Consider the following 26,665-nt stretch of genomic DNA (forward strand, 5'->3'; position numbering starts at 1 on the left):
ATGTGAGTTTGACGAATAAACATTCTGGAAGTCTCTATACTCCTTTAATTACTGGTCAGCATTTGTATTATTTTGACTATGAAGAACTGTATTTCAAAAACCATGAATACATCTTCAGTCAAGCTGATAAATGTCAAAACGGACACTTATCAGGTATAAACATTGCTAGATATATAAAACTTAATACTTACTATTATTATTTTTTTTTACTTTTCCGAAATTTAGTTTCTTCTGCAAAAATGTAATTTAGAAAATATATTATTACCGTTCAGTCTGGAAGTGTGGTAGGAATCTTATTTTAGTGATCTACAAATGGAACAACAGAGAGGAGAGTGCTTTTAATAAAGGTAAAAACACTTCATATAAACCTACGCATTAACTTGAGTGTCTATTCTCCATCGCCATCTTCCTCTCCTTTGCAGCTGTAGCGCTCTTTCTCTGTCTTTTAAACACATTCTCCATTTTTCTTTAAATTTCTTCATTAAAATCTCTACTTCCAGTGGTATAGAAAAGGCACTTCTGGTTGCATGTTGTCATGGTGACTTATTGAATTGGGGCTCCACTGATAATAGCTTTTCATACTTGTTACACACGTGTTAAACTCTGAGTAATTCTACCTGGAGGTGATTGAACTAATTCATAGCAGCCATTGTGAAACCGGAAACTCAGAGCTCCCGACTTTAGGCTAGAACAATTTGGAATTAAGCATTTGAAATAATGATTATTAAACCTGCTTCATGAAACGGACATCTGGCAAAGTGCAATCCATTTTTTTTTTTGGAGTTGGAAACGGTGACTTCATTTAATTTGTCAACTCAATGATCAATAGTTAAAAATAAATCAGAAATAAAAAGAACAAAAAATAAAAAACATATATATCTGCCCCATTCACATTAAAAGAAAATTGAGCTTTTTAGATCAAAAAATTAGTACAGACTAATTCAAATACACAAAAAATACCCTAAACACATAAACAACAATAAAACAGGTTATTTTATGGCCAATATTGCTTTATCATAAGTATTTTCACAACTATTTTCCACAAACTGACACTATTATCTGCACAATTCTGAATCAAATTTTCTTTTTAAATTTCAGCTTTTAGCTGTCACTCCAATCCCTTGGAAAAAACAAACCTCAACAATAACAAACAATATGCTGGAGCACAATATGTATGAATAAAGATGCCCTGTCATGTATTACTATGCATAGCCCTGCTCCTATGTGACCTCCTGGATGACCTGCTGATGCCCTCTTGGATATCCTGAGATGGTTCTTCATTACTAGCTGTGGACAACATCTAATGAATGTATTTGTCCTCCTTTCAGATTTAGTGCTGTTAATAACTTTATTTCTCCGTCAGTCTATATACATTGTTTTATCCCATTTCATGTTGTCACACGGGTACTATTCATTTGTTAGTCTATTAAATCAGGCCAGAATGGTTTGAAAACTCTTTCCCCCATCATAAATTAAATCCTTTTTTTTTTTAACCCAGAAAGCCTCTAAAAGCCTTGACAAATTTGAATTTTAGTTACTTCAAACAAACCACTGAAAGCAAACAGCAGCCAGGGGAGCTTGTTTCTTTTGAATCCCTAACTGTTCTGCCACAAGCTGGATTCTACATTAATGTTTATCACTATGCCTCATCTACAAAAAAACAAAACAAAATGACAACAAAGAGTGCTGGCATTATTAATGTATCTTTGCTCTGATAGAATGTAACTATTTATTGTAATATTGGCTTTATGATAGCTGGAATATTGAAGCCAAAGATAAGTAACAAAGCAAAAGAAGAAAGAGACATCAAGTAAATCTCATAAATAATGAAAAGTAGCTTAAGAATCGACTTTGACTTCATGGTAAGTGAAAAAAACAAACCCACACACCATGTTACCAGCATTCAGAGATGTTTTTCTATAAATCAGAACCACCCAAGCCCACATTTAGAGAGGTGTGATCAATCACGGTTGATGTATTTGGGCTTGAGGATAACTATTCAACAGCAAAATAAACCCAAACATATTTTTATTTCCCTTTAAAGGGGTAAAGTTGTGTAAAAATGATATCCATTATTATGGATATATAGTAAGACATTGAATAAGTGAGAAAATATTCTGAAAAATCAAGCATTTTCATTAATCTGCCAGATTCAGCACGCATTTGGAGCAGCAGCAGGCAGCCATCACATATGGCTCATTTGTTGCTTGAAAGGAAAAACCATAATGGGATCCATTTCTCACAAACAGTCCTCTAAGTCTGCTCTGTGATGGCTGTCAAGAGGATGAGTGGCCTTATAAAGCCAAGTGCCAAAAGGGCCTGTGGTGACTTCAGATGAACTGCATCGATCCAAGCTGTCTGAGCGCACAACAAGAATCGATGAAGCCACAGCGACATTTCTGTCCAATGCAGCCTGTGTGGGTCTATGTTTAGACTGTGCCAGTAGCTCGTATCATGACTCATGCTGTCAATAGTGGGGAGAGTTACCCCTTGGTTGGTTACTGCTGCAATAATTATGACTACACTTTCAAACATGCCAACAGAAGCATGCACTGGATTGTCAAACCTAAGGTGTTAGTGGTGACATAAGTGTCGTTTCTGCCTTCTGTTTGTTCACATGTTGTTTAAAGATGACTGTATGGAGACTCATTTACCAGAAAAGCTTTACGTGGTAAAAAAAATATGCACCACAAAGCAGACTGTTTTTATTGTATTTTGGTGCAAAAATCAGCTCTAATTAAACATGTAAACAATTCATCTCACAAAGGTCTGTTCAATAAATAGACAGTGTCAATGCAATAAAGGGTTGAAGGCCCTCAGCAAAAAATCCTGCTTCACATTCTGCTGCTTGGTTTGAGAGTTAGGTTTGGTAGTAAAGTTGATTTAGTTTATGTTAGGTTCAGAGTTGTCAAGTAAAAATGTACAAATATTTTGCTACCTTACTTAAGTAGAATTTTTGGCTAACTCTATACTTTACTAGAGTAATTATTTTTTTGAAAACTTTTACTTATACTCCTTACATTTTTTTGTGCAATTATCTCTACTTTTTATTCCTTACATTTTAAAAATTTACTCTTTAGTTTTGTTTCATTTAAGTTAATTTTCGTTATGGCCTGTAAGTATCTAAAAAAAAAAAAGATTAAATCCATCAAAATAATCAGTTTTATCCTGAAAATGTATTTCTTTTTGGCTTAATTGGTACTGCACCAAAATAAGTAATTGTTCAAGATAATGCAAATATAAATTTGACAATGTTACTATTAATTATAAAACTTAGAAAATGAACTATAAAGAAGTTATAAACCAGAATTGTAGAAAAATGTTGTCAATACAGTGTAACCATTGTATGGTTTAAAGCCTCTGTCCTTAACATTTTTTGATCCATTACTTTTACTTTTATAGTTTAAGTAGTTAAAAAAAAAATTAATTTTACAATTTTACTTAAGTAAAAACCTTAAGTTAATACTCTAACTTCTACAAAAGTGATTTTAGACGGTAGGATTTATACTTCTACTTGAGTAATAAACATTACTATACAATACGTTTGACAGCTGTGGTTCAGGGTTAGGTAGTTAGTAAAGGATAGGTTAGGCCATAAAAAATAATGCAAAATAAATGGAAGTCAATGGAAAGTCCCTGCAAGGATAGAAGGACATGACAAAAACGTTTTTTCATATTATTACTCAGTGATTTTTGCGTGGTATAGCTTAAAGATTGTCCCCAAATTAATACAATTTAGGTAACTATGTGTTCTTACTCTGCTTATTGTGATCTGGAAAAAAGTTTTCTAAACTAATTGACAAAATATGTCTGAAATATTTTTCACTTTTAGGCAAAATGTAAGTGAGTATTCCTGTCCTACAGTACAATAATCAATTTAAAAGTGCTTTTAAAGTCTATTGCTGTTGCTGCAAAGGTTACTGACCCGTGTGCAATTGTTGGCCTTGGGCTCCAGCTCAGAAACCTTGGTGATCTGCTTCAGGAAGTCAGATTCCTGCATCCCGGGCTGAGACCCCCGCCTCTTGAACAGCGCCCGCGGGTTGGAAAGGATCACCTGGAGATTCACCGCAAAGCCTGAGATAAAAAAAAGGGAAGGTCAGCCATTAGGGACTAAAAGCATATCCGAGGTGTGTTATAATCACAGCAGAATATAATGATGCATTAATGTTGCTAAAGGCCATGATGGGCCGGACATGAAATCCATTTACGGCATGGTGGCTGCTATCATCCTGGGATAATTATGGGGAGTTAAAATGGGGACTATGCTAGTGTTGCAGCAGAAACAGTGGGGAGGACCTGCCATCAGTATTACTGTATATTTGAAAGTGGAAAAATAATTAGGATATAAGATTAGAGCCACAAATAAAGGCAATAAACTGAAGAGAAAAGCTTAAATCAGGTCACCTCTGCTGCCTTTTGTAACCTTGGAACTATCAGCATGTGCTTGCATCCCCCTAATCCTTCACACATTAGATGTGTAAGCTGACTCTGAGGCATGGAATCATAATTTCATGTTTTGCATTTTTTTTCTTTCACATATTTTTTGCCTATGCCCAGATAAACCAGTACAACCAGACCCTTGAAGAGAACTGATAATCTGAATGCATCTATTGGACACCCTTACTAATGCGACAGTATATGTCACAACTTCAAATATATATTTTTTATCTGTTTATCTTTTTATCTACAACCCACATTTAGCTCTGTGGTGCTTTGCTTCTTATGACTCTGTTGACGTACTATTTATGTAATGGTTAAGATTAAGTATCACCAGATTTAGCTCTATTATAATGACATCTAACTCTGCTTACTCTACTGACTCAAACGTATCCAGCCCCATGCTAAAGCTATTACTCAACTCCATTAATTAGAAAGATTTCCTCTGTGAGGAAAGGTTTACATCACACTACTGATCAAATGAAAATATGTTTATAAAACGTTATAGTGGAAAAAGCTGCAATCTAATGTCAGAATACATTATAGGATAAATTGTCATGATTAGATCACAGCATCCAAAACATTTTAATATGCCTATACTTTCTAATCCCCACTACCTTGCTAATGCCCATAATTTGAGGAATGTTCTGTTTAGAATGTTTGTAATGTGACGCTGCACTGATCAGGTTTTCATCGCTTATACTGATTTTTAAACATACAAGGCGGCTAACAAAAAAATTAATAAATAGCAAGCTACAGGATGTTAAGATCCCAGGGATAAAAAAGAAGACCAAAGAGAAGGTTTACTTATGAAATAAAAGAGGTTAGCAGTGAATAGAAAAGGAAGGTGAGATGAAGACAGATTAACCCAAAATAGACCAAAATAAAGACAGAAAGAAGAAAAAAAAAACAATTTAGGTTTCAGGTGATTGGAAAGAATAAGCTTTGGTTAATATTTATATTTTTCAGATAAAGGATCTGCACATTTCCTCATAAGACATGTCAGATGTAAATAGAAGCACTATTTGTATACTGTAAAACCCCAAAGACCCAGAAATGCAGTCAGTTACTTGGTGAATTTGACAGAAAACGCCTTTCTGACAAACAGCTGATCGAAATACTAATGCTTCAAATTTACAGTTCTGATAAATGTTAACTGAACTGAGTATTTACATGTTGCCATGAGATGGTATCAAAACCACAAGCTACAGTATAGACCTCTGCCTTTAAAAGAACAACAGAATTACCACATTTGAACAACAGTATGATGATCCTGGCTCTGGGCCCAGCCTTGGAGAAAGGCCTGGAGGAGGTGGGGTTTACGGGTATGGGTTAGCTTTGCTGAGGAGCCGCTACTGTTTAAGCTTTGATGAAGAACAGAGTTTTTGTGCTGGTTCCCAGTAAAACTGGCTTTTGTGTTTTCAGTTTTATGTGAATTTCAACCTGGAGAGACCCATACAGCCAAAAGCTTGAATTAAATAAGTTTTATTGACACAAATTAAATAAGGTATTTGGCACTTGGGCCCTGGCAAAAGACTATGATGCTGTGAATTGACATTCACCTAGATGAGTAACCTGGACAATGGCTTAGACTACTCCCCCCCGGTAAACTGAGGCCCTAAACCCTAAAAAGAGGAGATAGGGTGTAGGTGGTTGAGGTTTGCTGGCATGCTGGAGGGAGGCTAAATGAAGGAGATCTTGAAAGCTGATTGGTTGATTGGTGAAACCTTGAGCGAGGGACATTGCAGTTGATCCAGGTCAAGCTAAAAAGAGTCTTTCAAACCGACTTCAGCTTCATTTGATAAACAGAAAAATATATATTTTTCTTCCAATGCTTTGATTTCTCCCCAACAGTCTAAGCAAGGGGAACATTAACCATTTTTAAAGTCACTTGTCTTTTGAATATTACATAATTGCTACTCAAGGATAACATTGTTCACTATAAGATACAGTTGGTATTTATTCTATCTTGTGTCGAGTCCTAGCACATCAGTGCTATGCTATAATTGTATTTCTATCCCTACATAAACTCATCAATTCATAAAAAAACAACCCCAATGTTAAAGCTATTGTTTTTTTTTTTTGTTGATGAAATCTCTGGAGCCAGTTATGATACAGCATAAGCTCATTTTGTGAATTTCTCCAGATTATTAGTGGGTGGTCTGCTGCTGCAACTTGTGCATCATTGAGGAAATTCACCCCCTCTGTGAAACATCCATCCAGTGGCAGCTGTCCTGACATTGCAACGCTCAGCTGCCAAAGAAAGCAACAAATTCAAGAGCGGTGTTACTCTCAAAGTTCTACCTAAAAAGAAATACAATGCTATTTATATTTAAACCTAATTGTTGATAACTGACTTCTACAGTTTCTGTGTACATATCTTTAAACAGAAACGTATGCAACATCCAGGGACCTATTAGGTCATACTGATGTCCAGGTTATCACTGATCTGGGTGTTATACAGCAGGTTTGTTGCAGAGATATATGATGCAGCAGAGGTGGAGCAAAATGATAGATGATGAGAGCAATTACAAGATACACATTTCCTGCAGCTGTTTATTCCTTTTTAGTTTAAATTACACTAAAACGCTCTAGATTTTTGATAAAATAACAAACAAAATCAACATCATCATAATAATTGTATTTCCTGGAATATCCTAATATGCTTCACAAGTGGATTACTGTGTAACCTGAAGCTTAGGGCCTCAGTTTTCCAGAAGAATCCAGAAGAATTTGTGGAAGAAAATACAAACCAATGTGGCTAGTGTATGGTGAAATAATTGTTGCCAAATACTTACATACAAGCTTGCTATATAAAGACTAGTTCAAAATAAATAAAACTTGAAATAACATGACTGATTGAACGTAATGTTTGATTACAAAAAAAGAACAGAAATGCAATTATATTAGCTGAAAGGTCATCATTTAGGAAGTGTAAACCAGCGCCCCCGTCATTACTAAGCATCCATTCAAAATAAAGTGAAAATTAAGCAATTTCTCTTTTCCAAAAAAACAAAGATTAACACAAAAAGTGTATAAAAAATATGAATTTACCTACAATTTAGCTATTGATGACTGACACTGAGATGAAGCATCTAAAGGTTAAGGATTTTGCTTTTTTCTTCCTTTATCAAGAACAAGAACTTATGGATGTCTTAAATAAGCCTTGGCTTTAACTAACTTTGATACAGTAGGAATCAGTAAACAACAACACAATTTTATTTGAATTGATCTGAGACTAAACTGAAACAAAGATTGTTAAAGAAGTCAAAGGCATCTAAACAATTTCCTGTGGTATTCACACAACCAAGGACTGACAGAAGAAGACAGAGATGGAGACCTCCCCAGTGCCTTACCGGAGCTATTTTTAATCAAAACTGACCCAGTTCAAGCAAAGACTGACCTTGCTGACAAGAGATTGACAACAGGTCTTATCACTCTAAACAACACTTTGTTTGCTTTCCTTCTCTGTGTAATAATATCTATCTGATATACTGTATGATACCTTACACTCAAGTCTAAGACATATAAATAATACCTGAAATGTTGTTTAGCAGTTTTACACTTATAATCAGGCTGAAAACATATCCTGATATGATGGTGCTTAAAAGGCACCTATAATCTCAACTAAATAAGCTTCCTGTGAAGTGATTTTCAAAAACACATCCTCTAGAGCAAAATACTATAACTTTTTATAAACATATTTTCATTCTCTGCTGTTTCCCAGCCATTACCCCACCTGACATTGTCTAGCCCATGGTCAAAATCGTATAAATCAGAAAAAAAATCATAAAGGAGTAAATCTTGATAACCTAATTAAAATTAAAGTGACTCCAGTTTAGAAAAAAAGGGAAAAATGTAAGATTTCTTTCTTAAAACGGTGTGTTAATCAATGATTTGCTCTGCGATAATCAAATAGATTTATGTTGTCTTAGAGAAACCTGGCTGCATCAAGAGGTTTATGTTGGCATAAATAAGGCAATGGCCTCTAGCTACTTAAATTTTTGCATGCCCAAACATTTTGGGCAAAAAACGAGTAGCAAAAATATTTCAGTCTGATTTACTGATCAGTCCTTGGCCAGTTAATAGTTAGATTTCATTTGAACATTTAAACCTTAGTTTCCAAATTGTAAAGCATAATTTTTGTATAATCAAATAGGTCATTAATCTAAATTTCTAAATTAGTTTTTAGACTATAATTTGATTTAGTGTTACATACTGAAAAGGTCATTATAGTGAAGGATTTTAACATCCATGCTGAGAATGAAGGTGATAGGTTTGACTTGATTCGCTTTGTTCAAAATTCTCAGCTTCATACTTTAGACCTTGTGCTGACAGATGGCATTGACTGTGAATGCATTTATCTAAGAACCCTATCCTTCCTGACCATTTTTGAGTAACCTTCAACTCTTCAACTTTAAAAGCGTTCTCCTCCCTAAAAAGAAGCTTTTACTTTAGCAGATTATTGTCAGACAATGTAGTAATACATTATAAAGACTCTGTTCCATTTGTATCTCCGCTGTATCACTTCACAATGCTGCAAAGGCCAACCATTCAATATAATTAAATTGTCTGTGTAAAGTGCCTTGAGATGAAATGTGTCCTGAATTGATGCTATATGAGAAAACTGAATTTAATTGTTTTTTTAAAAGTCCATTATGCCATGTTACATAAAATGAAAAAATTAAAAACACAGAAAGGGTGTATAATACATTTTTATCAAACTGTAGCTTTAAGATGTAACATCAAAAGGGTTAACACTGTGCATAATAAAACACAGACATATATACATAAGGATAGATAATATTGTTTACCTATACATAAGTTGACTTTCTGTTAAGTCCTGAAACCAGTCAATCATTTTCTGATAACGTTCCTCAAACTTTTGCTAAGGTGCTCTATGCTCTTGCCATCTCACCATCCCAGCATCAGGAAATAAACACCAGGGTTACTCCGGGTTAAACATTTTCATGTCCCCATCCCTGAAGCACTCCCAAGGCACAAGTACCACTTCAACAAAGGTACAAGCCTCTCTGTGTTGCAGTGCCTCCTCCTGCTTGCAGACTGTGCTTTGTTTTTACTCCACCTCCATATTCACACTTTCATTTTCAACAGTAAATCAAGCATTTTTTTTTCAACTGCATGTTTTCTGCATATTCATGTCCTGGAACAATCTGTCTTCTCCCTTTGTCTCAATTCAAGTGATGGCAGGTGTGTATTAGAGTCTTGTCTACAGTGTGTGCGTGCACAATTAGAGAAACACACAGAATAAGGTGAACAGCACTCCACACGGTAATTGCGCAGGCTCCATTGTGTCTGGATAAATGAGACAGAGCAGTAGATGGGAGGCTTTAGTGATCTGCTAACAATGCAGCGTTGTATAACACAATACTATTAAGACATGGACTGGCACTCGCTGAGCGCTCTGCATACATCCCATTGTAAATCCAATGAATAATAATTTAGGAGTGAATAAAGTTTGGGCTGTTTGCTCTGCACAGTCATTGTCGTCTTTGCAGAATTTGAAAGGACAAAAAAAAAATAAGGGAAAGAAAAACATCTTAATACATCTGCAGCAGTAAATCTTTGCATAGCAAATTGGCTATGTAATTACACAAAGCAGTGTAAAATAAAGGGCCATAATTACAGTGTGTGCGAGCGTCAGTGTGTGTATTTGTGTTTGAGATTGGGGATGAATTAAAAGAGGATGGAGGGATAAGATCTCAGGCTTTGTAGAGGAGAGAAACACAGAGGCTTGCTCCTGATGCTGAGGATTCATGTGAGCTAATCCCAAGGGCAAACGTGTGTGTGTGTCCCTGCGAACATGTGTGTTTAGAATCACACAAACCACAGCAATGCCCCTTGAATCCACCTCTGTAGCTCTGTCCTATCCCTTCTTTTCACCTCTAGTTTTCCAACCGCACCCATTTTCAGTAAACAGCGTAAAACCCAGAGTAAGTGTGGGTGAAAAGAAATAATGAGAGGAGACAGACGCGCCATTCTTATTTGGTCGGTGTGTTGAATTACCTTCCCTCAGATCGGAGGGGGTACGGAAGCTGATTGAATTTCCACAAAGGCTGTGCAAACAGATTGATTTGTGCATATGCTTTATATTTTCATTTGACCATCAGCACAATAATAGTTTCATAAAACCTATTTGTATAACATCTGCACCCGCTCTAAATTTAGATGTAAATTAGAGTTTGATTAAATTGTTCCACTATGAAAGCTGGTTACACTTTACATACTTTGAGAAAGAAGGATTAACAGATTCCTAATAAAGAAAAATGAGTGGAATTTAATATGACTATGTCAAGGTTATAAGAATTTTGAATTTTTTATTCTAGTTTAGTTTAGTTATTATTATAGAATTCATTTTAGGCTGCTGTTATTTCTTTTTAAATGTCTGAACAACCTCGCTGCACCATATCTATTGAAGCTGCTTCCGCCTTATTGCCCACCTTGATCACTGAGGTCTGCTGATCGGCTGCTTCTGACCTCCCCTAAAACCAGGCTGAAGCTCAGAGGAGACAGAATGTTTGCTGTAGCAGCTTCTCTATTGTGGAATAGGTTACCATTCAGTAACCGACAGGCCTCCTCTTTTGCTGTTTTTAAATCTCTTTTGAAAATACATTTTTATTCCTTGGCTTTTGAGACCTGTGTAGTTTACTATGGCGCTAATCGTGTTGTGAAACTGGTTTTTATGTCCATTTAAATCTTGTTTATTTATTCTTAACTTGTTTTGTGTACAGCACTTTGGTTAACCCTGCAGTTTTTAAATTTGCTACAGAAATAAAGTAGACTGATTATTTGAGTGATAGTTGGCTGCACCTATTTCCCCTCAATTCAGACAGTTTTAATTAGTTTTTAGAATAAGGTTGCTGGTTTTTATTATTCAGTATATTTTCAAACAATGCTAGAATAAGATGATTTCCATCACTCAGCGTGATAATTTTAGTTTTTCATACTTTATGAAAATTGTTATTTTTTAGGGCCAGGACTCTAAAAAGGTTAGAGCAGGGATTGGGGAAGTTTGCTGGACTGTGTGTTAACAAAATGCACCGAAAGACATAAAAATCACCCTGAAGAACCTTTGAGTTTTGAACTAGCGCTAAAATCCACTACGGATCCAGATGTAAAAAGTTTTAACTTTTACAAAAAATGTTGGCTGTCACCAAACGACAAAACAGACCAATCCGACTCTAATCCTGATTTATAGCAATGAGCTGCAATCAGGATCCACAGGTTAAATGTACTTCAAAATATTCCAATATTCCCTCCACAGTGAAACAAATGCTTAAGGTAATTAAGGTCCACAAAACCACAAAAAAATGCTCAGAAGTAAAAAACATTATAACGATTGGTCAGTCCTAAGATCAGTGAATATTTCAGTTATGATGTTTTACTTAATGTCACTTATTATATGTTTAACAGAAATAGATGAGAAAAGCAGGAAACAAAAAAAATGAGCTTTTTTTTTGCTTTTTTGAAGAAGTATCTCGTAACTATTACTAATTTTCTATGTAAACATGTCAACTCATGTTTAACACCTGGCAGAGTGAAAATGAGGTTGGGTCTTAAAGTCGGTGGAAAAGTCTGCATGACGGAGGAGCTGGGAATCTCCAAATGTTTGTGGATGTTGTCAGTGACTTTGATTAGCTAATTAAAATGGCTCTTTTTAGGAATTTGGATTGACAGTGAGGTGCTTCCAGCATTTGGGGATGATCCTAGAACCAGGTGCTGCAATACACTCCCTAACTCATCAGTAGAATGTCTGAGAACAGGGCCAATCAGGTTATCAGCAGGTAACCAGGTGTACTGTTAAAATAGACTCCTTGAGGCCCCTCACTATATCCTTAGAGAGGAAGATGATGGAGGGGTGACTAGAATGGAGGTTTAACCTGATGTTTGACAGTTGTGCAGTCAGGGATCTAAAGGCTGTTGAATCACAGCCTCCCTCTATAGAACCCACATCTACTTAGAATAGCAGCAACCCAGCCAATTCTACTAGAAATATTAGAAATGCTGATTAGGACCAACTTTATTCCCAAGCACATTGGTTACATCATGGTTTAAGTCTATTTTTTTAGCTGACTGTACAGCAATGATAACTTTATATCAGTTAAAGGCCTATAGAGAGTTCCATAAACCATAAAAGCCTGGATTCACACAATTTTTCCTTAGTCAGAATTCTGAAGATGGAAGGTGGATGAGTCACAAAGGCTGACAATAACTCAAGAAAGGCCACCAAAGTATCTGAAGAGTAGCAAATAAGAAAAATATCAGTTCTTCAGTAAATCTATGGATTGAGCTGAAGCTTTGCTTTTTAAGGCAGCAGCCCAGAAAACAAAAGCTGACCGAAATCCCAGTTGAAACGTGCAAACCTGGTGACAAAATGCAGCAAACATCTTACTACTGTGCATTTCAACAGAGGTGCCTCCAGCAAGTTTGAAGTCATGTTCTATTGAGGAATCGAATGCATCTACAGATAAGATTCTGGGTTGCATGGCTTACTCTGAAATGTGAAGTGTACATTTAATCCAACCAAACCATTTTTATTTTCCTAGAATACCATAAACTCACACTACCGAGCAATGTTTCGTAATATTTTCTAGTCAATTCAATGTTTGTTGAGAAATCCAACATTAACTTCAAACTTTTATCCAAGAGACACTGTACCATCAGAGAATTGGGTTTCTTGAAACTATTTAGTCTGCAGCTTATCAGCCCCGTTTTATTTAACGAGGCTCTTGAATCCTGCCTGACGATTTATCTGAGGAATAAACTATGAAGCAAAGACATGCAGCAGCTCCTCTGTGGAGGGGTAACAGTTGGAACATTTAATTGGAAAGATCAGATCTCATTTTATGGAAAATTAATCCATAAAAAAACAGCGGCCCAATTAAAAGCAGCGTGATTTGTGTGGGCACGCTCAGGGAGAGAGTGCAACAAAATTACTGTTTCTGTTTTCCCCTAAAGGTGGCCAACAATTCAAAATGTTCACTCTGATTTAGGCTGTTCAGTTAACTAGTCCTGAGAGCTTAAAAGAGAAACATAAAAGGCTATGATATTTTTTTTTTCTTTCTTAACCACCCAGTCTGATTGTCTTTAATGATGTCAATTAACCAGTCTGTCTGCCACTGACCCCTAATTACAAGGTAAAAAGCAGAAGATGGAGTATTTCTACAGTGTGTGGTGAGCACAGAAAAATATAAAAGCAAAAAAGATTTGGTGTTTATTACTAGATATGAACTGAAACTATTGTGTTCATTTTAAGCTGACGAATAATTAAACTAATGGATACTAATTATGCTTGAGTTGTAGCAGGTCTGAGACAATAACTCATTAATTGGTATGCAATAAAAAGCCATTAAGGAACTTAGCTGAACAAAGTTCTCAATGTCTCTGGTGAGAAAACTTTTTATCATGGTGACAGCAACAATTACTTTTGGAGAAAACTAAGTACACTCTTGCTGCTTTCATAGTAGCAGCCACAGTGGGTGAAGCTGATTAAAGTATTTGATTAGTGGATTATCATCAATGTCTAAATAATGGAGCTAGTAGAGCAACTGCTTCCTGCTCTGAAAAGTAGGGGAGCGAGCACTTCTGTGTATTTTGCCTAAGCAATGTCAATTAAATTTATTTCAATTGAAAAATAAAGTATTGTTCCAAAAGGGAAATTAGATGTTGCCATTCTTATTGGTTTTCATTTAGCCACTTGTTGTAGATCTTAATAGTATGTTTGTTGTATGTAGAATTTGCTTCTTCTCCACCTGAGCTTTCTGGAGCTTCAGACAAAGCAAATCAGGCAGGATATTTATGCACAAGACAAATAAAAGGACTTAATCCTCAGCGCAGTCTGCTTTGCCTGAATGATGGTGTGTTTGTCGAAGCAGATGTTTGATAGCATCTTCAATTCAAACCCTAAAGTGAGAAGCAAACTTATGCGGGTCCTTATAGCCCCCTTTTTTTGCTTGCTTGCCTAGGTGAACCAATAGGAGTCTCTCTCTGTGATCTCTATGAAGTGGGGTGTCAGAGCCTCAGTTGGTCTTCCGCAACAAAGGAACCATCTCCTGTGTCAGGCTAAGGTTGAAGAGGTGCTGTAGAATCCCACATACACTCAGCCTGACACAATCTGGACATTATGGTTCACTTTATGGTTCACTTTTACTAGCCTTCTCTTCAGGGAAAGGTGGGAGGCGTAGGGGTGCAGGGGTTACCAAACTCAGTCTGGCCTCCCCGCAGTCTGATAAATATATAAAGTCTGCTTTTTCTCATCATACTTCTTTTAATGGCAAGCAAAAAAAAACAAAAAATAACAAATGAGTATTCGAGTGAAATTTGTATAAGTGAGTCTACCTCTTCCTCACTCTAATCACCCTACACCCCACAGTCTGATTTAGAAAATAAAAAGTCTGCTTTATCACAATATGAACTCTTAGGTCAGTTGGTGAGAGCAATGGACTGGAAGGGTAAAATGAACATCCTGACACTCCATATCTTTTCTAATTTTCTCCCCTATTTTACGACATAATCAGGTGTACATGATAAGTTTGGTCACCTCTATGATAGCAGGAGTACAGGATGCTCTAGAGTATACAGCCATATTAACACAATGTTAAGGCAGAAGGACATCAGAACTGACCTCTGAGCAGTAACTACAGTTTTTATCAATGTGTGAAGAATTATGAGCTCCTTTTAACACTTTTAACTTAGAGCCCAAGAGTCCAAGAAATATTGGTAGTTTTAATGTCATACCTGGAACATTAGAAAAAGAAACATCAAATGTACCTTGGCACAAACTCCTTCTAGATGAGTAAAAGATAAAGTGGAGATGTAATGCACAAAGCTGTGCATAGGGAAATACTAGCAAAACATACCAGCCTTGAAACAGCAGTAAATCTGGCAAACATTTTGCTGGGAAGCATTTTGTTCATAAATAATAAACATATTCTTCCAAGGTCTAATAATAATAACATTAAGATGAGAACGTCTTGCTCAGGGACCCAGAGTGGCAGTCGGTGGGAGTGCCATGCTTTCTGCTGGTAATTTATGTTAGAAATAGGGACATATTGTCCAGCAACTAGTCTCTCCTGCCAGCAGGGATGACTGGTTTGTTTCTTAACCTTCACTAGACAAGTTCTGTTACAGCATTTATCAGTTGCTTTTACTGTTTAAAGCAGTCATACCAGCAGTCGATTGCTGCTACTAGAACCTCTTCACCTGAGCAGGCAATTGACTTGTGTAGGAAGTTGACATAGTCTCTTTTACGACATTCTGTCACTTTGGTATTAGTTCTTACAGCACACCTCACATTTCTTTGTTCTTTCTTTACCTGCCATGTCTGTAGCAAAGGGTCTGTCTGGTCTCCAGCCAGTGTACCATCCAACAACTTTCCCCCCGGACACCAGGGGGCGCTCATATGATCGGCCACCCACAAACCCCACGGGCCAAACAGAAACACCTCGAGTGCTGCGCATCTGTAAGAAGATAGAGAGAGAAAAAAAAAAAAGAAGTTGTGATATTTGCTTTTTCAGCATACAGTGCCAAAAATAAAAAAGGGATAGATAAAAAAGAAAAATGAAACTTCCATGCCTTCCTATGGGCTCTTGAACTCTTGAACAGTTAAGAGGACACCAGTTCTTGCAGGTCCTCAATATATTGTAAAGGTTATGTTATAGAGAGGCAAACTTAGCTTAATTCTGAGGTCTCTGCACACAATCCAAGCCAAAGGGATGACACAGGCCTTAGAGACATAGAGAACAAACAGTGACAGCGAATATGAAATGAATTGTATGTGCATCCGTTTGCATGAATGATCTTTAATTTAATCTGAAAAAGCTGGAGAGCAGCATGAAGAGACTCTCCTGCAGCAGCAATATGAGACCAAATGAAACTGTACAGTGCAGATCTGCTTTCCATTTGCACAGCGAGTGAATTTGCACACAGCCAGAGGCAGTGTGATGCAAAATGAGACAGGGAGAGAGTGAGAGATACAAATTTGGTGGATGGGTGGTGGACAAGACTGTTCGGGGACAGAGAACTGTATGTGTGCTGTAACCTATGAGTGCTTGTGTGTGAGATTTTTTTGTTTTGCTTTATTTTCCAGTCCCCGCCGCCTAGAGGTTCAGTCGTTTAGACAATGCATCTCATTTCTCAATCAAACAGCCTCCAGACTCTTTCATAACAAAGAGACAGAACAAAACTACATCACACAGCAGCAATGCATCGCCAAGTAAATAAAGCACAATGTATGGATTATAGCACAGTGTGACCACCAAGGAAAATCCATGATACCTGAAAAAGTCCTATGAAATCAATGTTGGTACTTATTGAAGAAATAGGGATTATGTGACCTGAAAAATATAGAAACAGCTCAGGCTTGACCTTTCTCCTTAAAGAGCAGCTATTTCCAAGGTCTCTTTAAAATATGCTCACTCCTGTTTCAATATTCTTCTTAATAATCTATTCACATTATGTTACAACAAGTCCACCTCTGATTGATTGTACAGCTCCTTCTGACAGCTATGATCCGGCTACCAAGCAGAGCTCAGTGTTGCTTCGGTGAGGAGCATTTTCACAGTTGAACAGAATTGATCACTATTTTGGGATTTGGTCTGGATAAAGATTTTGTTTGCACTGATTTTCTTTTTAGATTTAGAGAATTTTGTTTCTTTGTACCTCACACCCTGCACCTGATCTGTGAGTAACTTTCTTTGAGCCTTTCCCCTCATATCAAACTTTGTTCCAAATAAAGGGAACTACCAAGACAGGGAAAAGATCTTAGCTGGAATCTTCCACCAGTACTTACAGATATATTCTTTGAACTGAGGTTTTCTCATCCACAAAGCTATGAGATGGGAATTTAAAAACTGCAGGAGCAGATGTGCAGTTTGGTATACGAGTGAGACAAAAGCCTGATATCAAGGCACTATCTGGTGTTTAATTCTTTCTCTTATGACAGTTTTTTTCAAAAGATAACAAATCTGACTGGATTATGCATTTGAATTAATCCTCAGTTTTTCATTCTAATCAATTTCAGACAATTCAGTTTAACACTAATTTAGCACCAAATTACAACACATCATGTATTTAAATGTCAGCTGGAAAACCCAGCTGGTTGCACTTAGTTACTGACATTGCAGAATTTGCTTCTCCTCTGGTGAGCATGTACTGTATTTAACATTTGCGAGCAGTGTCATTTACTTTGAAGAAATCGCTAAAGGATATTCTAGAAACCTGGTCAATATTGGATTTAAATAACAAGTCTTGTTCAAATATCTATATAAGTGCAAGCGCTACCCTGTCTAGGTAAAGTAACTGACTAATCACCTTGTTTTTAGAGACTCTGGCCCATAGACAGTAACTTCTGTCTTGTCTGAATTCAAAATAACAAAATTTTAACTTATCTTGGTTACATCAACAAGAAATGCCTATAGTCTACTGTAACTGGTTAGATTCATCATTATTTATGGACAGACATAGCTGAGCAACATCAGCATAACAGTGGAAAAGAGTCCTATGCTTTCTGACAAACTCACCAAATGATGGTATATGGATATTAAAGAGACCACTATGATGCACTACGATCTTTGGTCGTAGTGGGGACATGTCAATGCTCGTAGTTGGGTATGTCATTGGTAGTAGTTCGGCAAAATAGTTAAAGCATATCCTTGGGAATGGTTGTCTGATAATTGCACAGTCAAATTGATGGTAGGTCAGAATAAGGCTTACAAAACTATTCATCCAATCACCCTACTTTTTATTCTCCTTTTTCATTTAATCCTGTTGCAGTTTCCTTCTAACTGGTGCTAAGAGCCCTTAGGAAAAGACACGTTCTGAAGACCAAACTCACACCTCACACCTGCTTCTACCAAGCATATACTAAAATCATATCTTTGAGACATTGTCCTTTCTAGGGAGGTATATCTTAATGTGATTACTACTAGCTTTAAATATTGTTTTAATGGATTACCTCTTCTGGTGGATCTTATTTCTAGCATATATGTTTGCTTAATTGCTTCTAAATCCTGGGATATGTTCAAAAGTCTCAGCTTTTTTAATCTAGCAAATTTTGGTTTGATTGATAAGAAAGTGTTCTTCCTTCTGATTGATTTTGAGAGTGACTGGCTTGCAACCTTGATGTAATCAATGTGCCTCCCCCATTCTTGTTTTTTTTTTTTTTTACAGAGATTGATGGCAGCCCTGTAAGTTCCATGCCTCCATTCAGGTCAATGAAAGGTTAAAGCATTACTGTCACATATTCTAAATCTGCAGTTGACAGGCTAATCAAACAATTTGTGCCTCCAGGAAAGTACCTACTAAGCTGTGTGATACTGAACTGAGCAGCTCAGTATCAGAATGAAAACATTCGTCAGAGGTGTCAAAGAAGCTGTCAAAGATTTAGTTTCATGCTGTTTCTGGTATAAAACATCCGTTAATTCTTACCGTATATATTATTTAATCAGCTTATTAGTAGTACTTAAATCTAAACCAGCATTCCTCCAGTAGTTCATTTTTTTTTCAGGCTTCCCAGTGATTTTTCAGCAAATAAGTAAATTGAAGGAAGTGTAAAGAAATATTGACTGGTTCACTTAAAATGCCAAAGGAATTTTAAAGAATGTGTTCATTTAAATATAAAAAATAAAGGGTTTTAACAGTCAGGGGTACGATGTGGTCTGACTTTAATATACCCTCATTGTGGACATAAATATTACATGAATTTTATGTTTTAATTATTTATTTAAAGCATTTCTTTTCCAGGGTTAAATGAACCTACAACTGGAAATATTCTTAAGAACAAGACTTAAGTGTTTTTCGTTTTACAAAGGTTTACCTTAACCTGCTGAAACAAAGAACGGTTAATTACTGGGTCTGATAATCATGAGTGTCTGCAGTTGGTATTTTCTCTGTAGTAGGCAGGCCCAGAGAGGCTAATCGGGAGGACCTGATCCATTCTTACTTTTGGGCCTCAAGGACTGTTGATTTAATTTTTTAAATTTTTTTTTTTATGCCGTTATTCAGCCCTAAGTGGATAACTTGCTCTGCTACCACCATCCCTGGACTGCCCACACCTATGGTGGCAGCTTTTTTCCCCCTCCTGCACACCTTGATGTAACACGTCACTTGGTTCGTCATTCGTGTCTGAAATTTGGAGAGTAAAAGAAGCAAGGACGGAGCAGAGAAAACCAAAATGAAAGATGAAAATTCTGAAAATAGTCAATGATAAATGTACAAAAATTGGCAGCTTTTTTAGTAAAACAAGCTAGAGGTCTGAAACTTTGAAAGCCGTCGATAAAATGGGTAAGGCAGGTGAACTTTGCCTGCAGACCACTGAACACATTAATTATCAAGCCATTACATCATGTGGTGTTGTTACGCATAATTTAATGTTATATAGTTTAAATAATAACATGATGCAACGACACATAAATGGCACATAAATCTTTACATTTAACACAAACAGGCAGAATCCTGTAAGAGACTCACTGAAGGAGATAAAATGCATGTGGTGGCTAAAGTCACTGTAGGATATTTGAAGAAGTATTAATAGGAAAAATTGAATTGAACGATTTCAAACTTTTACATAAAATTCTTGATTTTTAAAACATTATTAAAGCTCTAGGTTTTATATTGCTCCAACATTATATTGGAAGCCCACAAGGAACAGAGATGTTCCTTGTGGGATCCTGGTGGGTATATACAAGCTCCTGATTAGACTGAGGAAGATTCCTGCATATAACACACAGTTACTGTCATGTTTACTCTTTGCATCTCTGAAATCAGTGAATACCTGCGTTAGAAAGGAGTCATTAACCCAAGAGAAAGTTTCACTGGCTGCTGACAGCAAACAGCAGGTAGAAAGGCTCTCAGGTGCTGGAAATAGGCCCAATCACTGCTGTGATACAGCCCTGATAAAGACCAGGAAATTGTCAGTTATTTATATCACACTGTCAGAGATGATAACTGTAAGACATTCATCTTCCAAAAAACAACATGATGTGTGGTGACTTTATCTTTACATTTTAACATAATGAAAGGAAGTGGATAAATGGAACATTTCATTAGTGTCTGACCTCACTTTCATCATGTTTTCTTCACCTCCTTTTTCGCTCCAACATTTCCAACTCTCTCAGCCTCCTCTGCTCCGCATTCCGACCCCTTGCTGCTGTTTGGGCCCCAGGGCATTACTGGTAGCTTTGAAGCCTTTTCCCTGCTAATACTGAAGCCCCTTGTGGTTCTTAAATTCCTTCCCCTTGTTCCTCTTTTTGCTGTTGTCTGCTGTACTCTCTCGCTTTTAGGTCCATTTTCAAAGATGTCAGCTCCTCTGTCGTTTAAAATCGTTGTTGAAGAGGAGAAAGAACAGCAGAAAGAAAAGGAAAAGGACTACGTGCCAAGCTCATTCCTTGACTACGGTCGTTATTTTGGCTTAACGCTTAAATCCCAGTTTGACTGCTAATGATCTCCTGGTTTGAATTTCTTCTCTTTCAGCCCAGCTCAGTTTGACACAATATTAGAAAGTGTTGGAATGGAGCCGGAGGGTATGCAAACATGCTCCAAATCTCTGACTGGGTTTACACGAATTGTTACTTGGAAACCAGCAGAGGATTTTTGGCTTTGGTTCAGCTTTGACTAGCTTTAAAAATTGCATTACCATCATCAAAATAGAATACTTATTAATTCACATTACCGGACAACTTTTTTTCTGAGGAGACCCAACCTAACACTTGCCTTAAAAGAGCATTGTGTAAATCCCCCAAACTTTTTGGAAAACTGACAACAAAAAGGTGAAACCATCCAGAGGATGCACATCCTGTTACAATCCGTGAAAAACTAGAAGAATTAATAGAAGGAAAAATCAATCCTACAGCTAAACTCAGAGGTGGCAGTCAGGTAGTTTATTGCTTCTGTCATTGGTTTGAGAACAACTTGTCCTTATTGACGGATAACTCTCTAGCAGAAAATAATGAATGAGAGTATTTGCACTTCAGTTTGTGGAATTACAGTTGTTGAGTGGTCTGTTCATTGTCTGGACTAAGATTTGATGCTTAAACACATGATATGATGCTTAAACAGGCAGAAATAACATCAAGGTTCAAAATATCTAAATGTTTAATGGGAGTTAATGCTGCCAGTAATAAGGATTAGGAGGCAATAGCTTTCCTACAGTCAGTCAGGTATAGGTTGTATTGAAAAATTATGCCATTAAATCATTTTTACAAGAATAAATAATTATTTCCTCTGCATTTTAGATTTACACAGATTATCTTTGTCTGGCTTGACTGAAAATACTTTTTAGTGGACATCTGCTCTCAAATTCAGACTAATTTTATTAAATGTTGTACATCATTTTTTCTCATCCCTAACAGCTTTGATTTATTCATTTTTTTCAATTTATGATCTTTTTTTCCTGAAGCATCAGCTGATGAGTAAGTTTGCTCTCATCTAATTCTAGCTCTTAAGTATAGCTGCTTAACATGAGCCTTCTCAGATAAAGCGTATTCCTCTGACCCATCTTTATCTTCTCTTTCTGTTCCCAACCTTTGTTTGCAGCATGCAACATGCTAGGAAAGGAAAACTGTAACTTTGTTAGATAGCCAGTAAATGTGTCTTATATAAATGCCTATGGGCATCACCTGGTTGCATTAAAAAGATAAATAAAAACAGTGGGTGGGAGGTGTCAGAATGCATCTGTGACACCTTTTACCTCTAGCTGCATTATAGCTCATTTACTCATTACTATTGGAAGACATCCAGGCTTCACATGTAGGTATATGATGTTAGAAGATAGAAGCAGTACCATTCAAATCAGAAATATCACGTGAGCATCAACAAAAGATTAAGCCAGCTTGGCTGATATTTGTCAACTGATACCAGCATGTAAACATCCTGGTATAGGAAACAGTCAACCAGCGTATCTTGGCTTAGTTACAGGCAACGATTCAATGTCACAATGTTTGCTGGGAGCCAGGCATAGCTGTGGGGTGACAGGGATTCGACAGATGGAACATTATCCCGCTCGTGGCGACTGCATTAACTCATACTGATTTTCATGCTGCCATCTGCAGATTACTGCTGGCAGAAGAAGTTTGCAGCACAAACTCATTACAGCAAGCTTTATCTACACAGAGAAGGTACATGCTGCCATAATGCAATGCTCTGGTGGGAGGAACAAAATAAAAAGGGAGATAAGTAGAGGCCAAGTGTAATAAGGACTACTTTGAATATAAATTAGTCCTTACTGCAGAATGTTGTGAGAGGATGACCATTGAATAATTAGCAAAGTATTTGTTTGTACCCTTAGAAAAGAGGGAGAAATCACCACTTCAGCTATTTTTCTTTTATAATGCTGTGACGATCTTGGCACTGATGGATGGTTTAATTGCTTATTCCATTCACCTGTCTAACACTGCCCGGTTGCTCATTACCGCTTATCTGATCAACCTGCTTCTGCCTGTATTTAAGGTACTTGCATCCAGCTATCAGGCACAGATTATCTTTGTCTTGTTTTTACTGGCCAGTGGTGAGAGAGGTTTTTAGCGTATCATATTGTTTCTGATTTCCGGATCCTGACCTGGTCTGCCTCTCAACCACTGGGCCTGCCTGTTCCCATCTGAATGGTTTGCCTGAACTGTCTGTAGACTCCTGGAACCCTCAGCCTGTTCTTGTTCTGATCTGTATCCCTGACCAGACTTTGGACACCTGGACCAGGCACAACTTGTTGGCAGCCCACTGGCTGGATCCTACCTTGTTCTCTGGCGATGGACTGAACTGTTAAACCAGGTTAGTGACTCACATGGATAATCATCCTCCATCAGATTATCATGGTCACTAACCTGTGTTTCTCTTCTGCAGAGTTTCCAATGAGCAACAGTGTAGCCACTACTACCACGGCTCTGTTTGTTTTGAATAAACACTTTGAAATATCCTACAGTCTGCCTTGTTTTGAATACTGGGTTTTTCTTTCCTTTGTCATGACAGATGCATATTACATACTATTTAAAGTGTGACAGAAAGAGTGATAAAACATAAGATGTTTTACTTTCATGCGTCACTTTAACATGTCCACCTGTATAACTGCATGGAAAACCCAAATACTGTATCAGTCGATTCTACAGTAGCTACTAATTGCATTTGAGCATGTAGACATTTCACTGCCACATCATGCCTGAGTGTTGTAGATAACCATGTCCATCACCTTTTTTACCACTGTCAACCCATCATCTGTAGTCTTCTTCTAACAGGACAATGTTCCATATCAAAAGCTCAGTTCATCTCCATATGTTGATGAGTTCACTGTATTCCAGTGGTCTTGATAGCCTCCAGATCTCAATTTAAACTATCAGCTTTTTTCTTTTTTTTTAGAAAAGCAGGCAATGCAACTACTTGAACCATATATAATTTTATTAAGCTGATGAATGACACCTTTTACTGACCTCCCCAAGGCTTATTAAAACAAAATATCTTCTAAGCATTGAGCTTTCACAACATTTTAATTCAGTGTAAAATAATTTAATAGAATTGTGCATAAAAGAGGAAGTTAAACTCTTTAAACGTCTTTAGATGTTCTCAAGAGATCATGTCTGGGGTAATTTTTCATTACTTCCCTTTTTTAATCAACCATTCTTATCAAGAGACACTTATTTCAGCATAGGATTCTCTCCTCTTTAAGTCTGAAAAGTATTTAGCTAAGAGCTAATGCTGAAACTCAATTTGTTTTTAAGGATTAAAGCAGGTTTTTCTTTTGAGTGTGAAAATGATTAATTAAAGCTCTCAAATAAACAACATTTGACCACATGTGACTTTAAACAAATGTACTACAAGTAAAAACCTGCTGGACTATTGCGTTTTTTCATTTACATCTTTGGTCACCACTGATGTTTTTTAACCTTTGGGTATGAGTTGTAATTTAGCGTCGCTTTGAACTGCTATCATCTCGGCAAGGACAGCTTTGCAGATGAGATTTTATCTCTCAGAGGGACTGTCCTGGTTAAACAAAAGATCTGTGCCGCAGTAAACACTTTGGCCGTGAGGAAGACCAGCAGAACTGTTGTTGACAATGGCATATATTCAAAATGATTGCCTTTTCCTCCAGGAGTTTGCTATTTAATAACTTCCACATTGTATCCTCACCTGGCAGCTCTGACTGCAGATGTGTGGATGGTTTCTCCCATGCCAAAATCCTAACGAGTAATTTGGCTTCTCAGCTTTCTGGCTGTTGTCCACAATAATGATCATTCCAGTTTTGCACCAGGAGCTGATGATGTCCCATGTGAACCAATGCTGCTATCATCTACAGCTTTTTAATGCTATACACCTACTTCCAGCTGTAACATTGGCTTAAAGTCTGAATAGTAAAACAGAATGCTTACAATTTTGAGTGAAAATCCTGTCTTTTAATAGAACTATAGAACAATAGAACAATAGAATTATGAACAATCTTTTTACTGAAAAAAATATTTCTAAAAATAACTGGGAATTTCTTATAATAACTGCATTCAACATTAATTTGATGGCAAATAAAAGGATCTGCCAATGGAGATTACTTTTTTCCCTAAAATTTGAATTAAAATTGTCTTATTCCATTGGGAAAGTGTCTCAATTACCTCTTTAATAAAAAAAAATGCACTTATTTTATGAAAAATCCACTTTTTCATTTTTTTGCAGTGGCACAAAAACATCTATGTCAAGTTACGTTACTTTAACCCTACATAACCTTTTTTAGTGTCGAAACAAAGTCTGAGAGCTTTAACCTCTGCAGATTATTTCCTAAAGGAATCAAACACTTTAACAGCAGCTCTTTATACAGAGTTCCCTAAACTCTCAATGAGACACAGCTCCACCTCTGTGTTATGAAGCCGCAACATACATAGATCTCTCAAATGTAAATCTTTTTAAGCTAAATTGAGAGTATAGTGTTTTTATGGTATAAAACATAAATTATGTGTAAATTAACTTGCAAAGTTATACAAATTCAGTCATAAAAGTAAACTGCGAGTACATTTTTCCACTGTGAGATCAATAAAGTCAATAAATCAATGTTTCACTGAATAAGACGTGCATCTATTCACGGTCAAAGCAACTTCTAGACTCAGACTTACAAATTAATTTGCAAAATGACTTAATGTCAACAAGTTGTTCCTCAATCCATCGTTTTTAATGAGCAGTCAACAGGCTTATGACATAACTCTGACTGGATACTTGGATTTTTGGGTTTATTTTTCAAGCTTACTGTAGTTTATTCAAATCAGTTGGTTTCTGGAAAAAGATCAGTGCTTAAAGCTTAGTCAGTTCATTTTTAAAAGGATTGAAGCTTTGAAATGTCTTTTAGAAAAACCTGATATCACCTTGTTTAATGCATTCCTAAACCAGTTATAATCTGGACGTTGAGCCTTGTCCTAATGGAGCTCCCAATTGGACAAATGGGATCAAGCTAATAAATTGAGATTCAAGCTGAGGAATTTAACTACACTCCTTCTTCTTTCTGTTTTCATAAAAAGATCTTAAGTATTTGCACAGCTTTGATAAGATGATGTATAGTTTGAACACTCTTCTTCATAACCCTGGTGTGAATCTTTGTATTTCTTTTCTCACATAAACCCCACACGCCTCCAGCCTGCACACACATCATGCACCATTGCATCAGTTTCATAGCCCTCCCTCAGTCTCCCTAATTTGATTCATTCATTTTCTCCCTGCTCATTTCTCCCCTCTCTGACTCTGATTGCCTGTGCCATGCATATTAAAATCGCAGAGATAAAAATACACTTGATTAAAATCACACCCAGATTCGCCCCCCCCAAACACTCGTCCCACAGAGAAAACAGCACTGTGACGTCTCTCCCTTTATCTCTCTCTCTCTCTTTCTCCAGGGTAGGAGGGAGAAAAGGAGAACATCCATAATGGGTTTCATAAACTTCATCATTAGGAGTGTCTTTGTGTGTACACACAATTCACTTCTCACCTATCTGTTTCAAGGGAAGGCAGACAGAGCTGATTACCTGACCAAACCAGGGTGTTTCAAGACAGAGTGCCCTGGCTGTGAGTCAAGTGAAAAATGCGAATCCTCTCAACTCTGAATTTTTCACCCCAAGCTTTTCCTTTGTTTACTTGTAAATACAAAGCAGGCCTTGACTCACTGAGCCATCAGAGGCTGTAATTTGCCAGGGCTTGGAGGCTGTCATGCACTCAGCTGAGTCTGAAATAGTTTTGTATTCAGATCAAAGAT

General features: G+C 36.9%; 1 protein-coding gene across 1 annotated transcript in view; it reads right to left on the reverse strand.

Moving 5' to 3' along the window:
- Positions 1-19,575, reverse strand: part of LOC119792751 (galactosylgalactosylxylosylprotein 3-beta-glucuronosyltransferase 2-like) — a 31,503-nt gene extending 11,928 nt beyond the window's left edge. Inside the window, exons 1-3 of the mRNA XM_038299513.1 lie at positions 19,489-19,575; positions 15,773-15,917; positions 3,926-4,074 (exon numbers count right to left, since the gene is read on the reverse strand). Coding sequence (XP_038155441.1) covers positions 3,926-4,074; positions 15,773-15,917; positions 19,489-19,575 — 381 coding nt within the window. The remainder of the gene's footprint in view (positions 1-3,925; positions 4,075-15,772; positions 15,918-19,488) is intronic.
- Between the last annotated feature and the right edge of the window lie 7,090 nt (positions 19,576-26,665).

This window comes from Cyprinodon tularosa, unplaced genomic scaffold, assembly GCF_016077235.1.
Source record: "Cyprinodon tularosa strain WSP-4 unplaced genomic scaffold, ASM1607723v1 ctg43, whole genome shotgun sequence".
Lineage (NCBI taxonomy): Eukaryota > Metazoa > Chordata > Actinopteri > Cyprinodontiformes > Cyprinodontidae > Cyprinodon > Cyprinodon tularosa.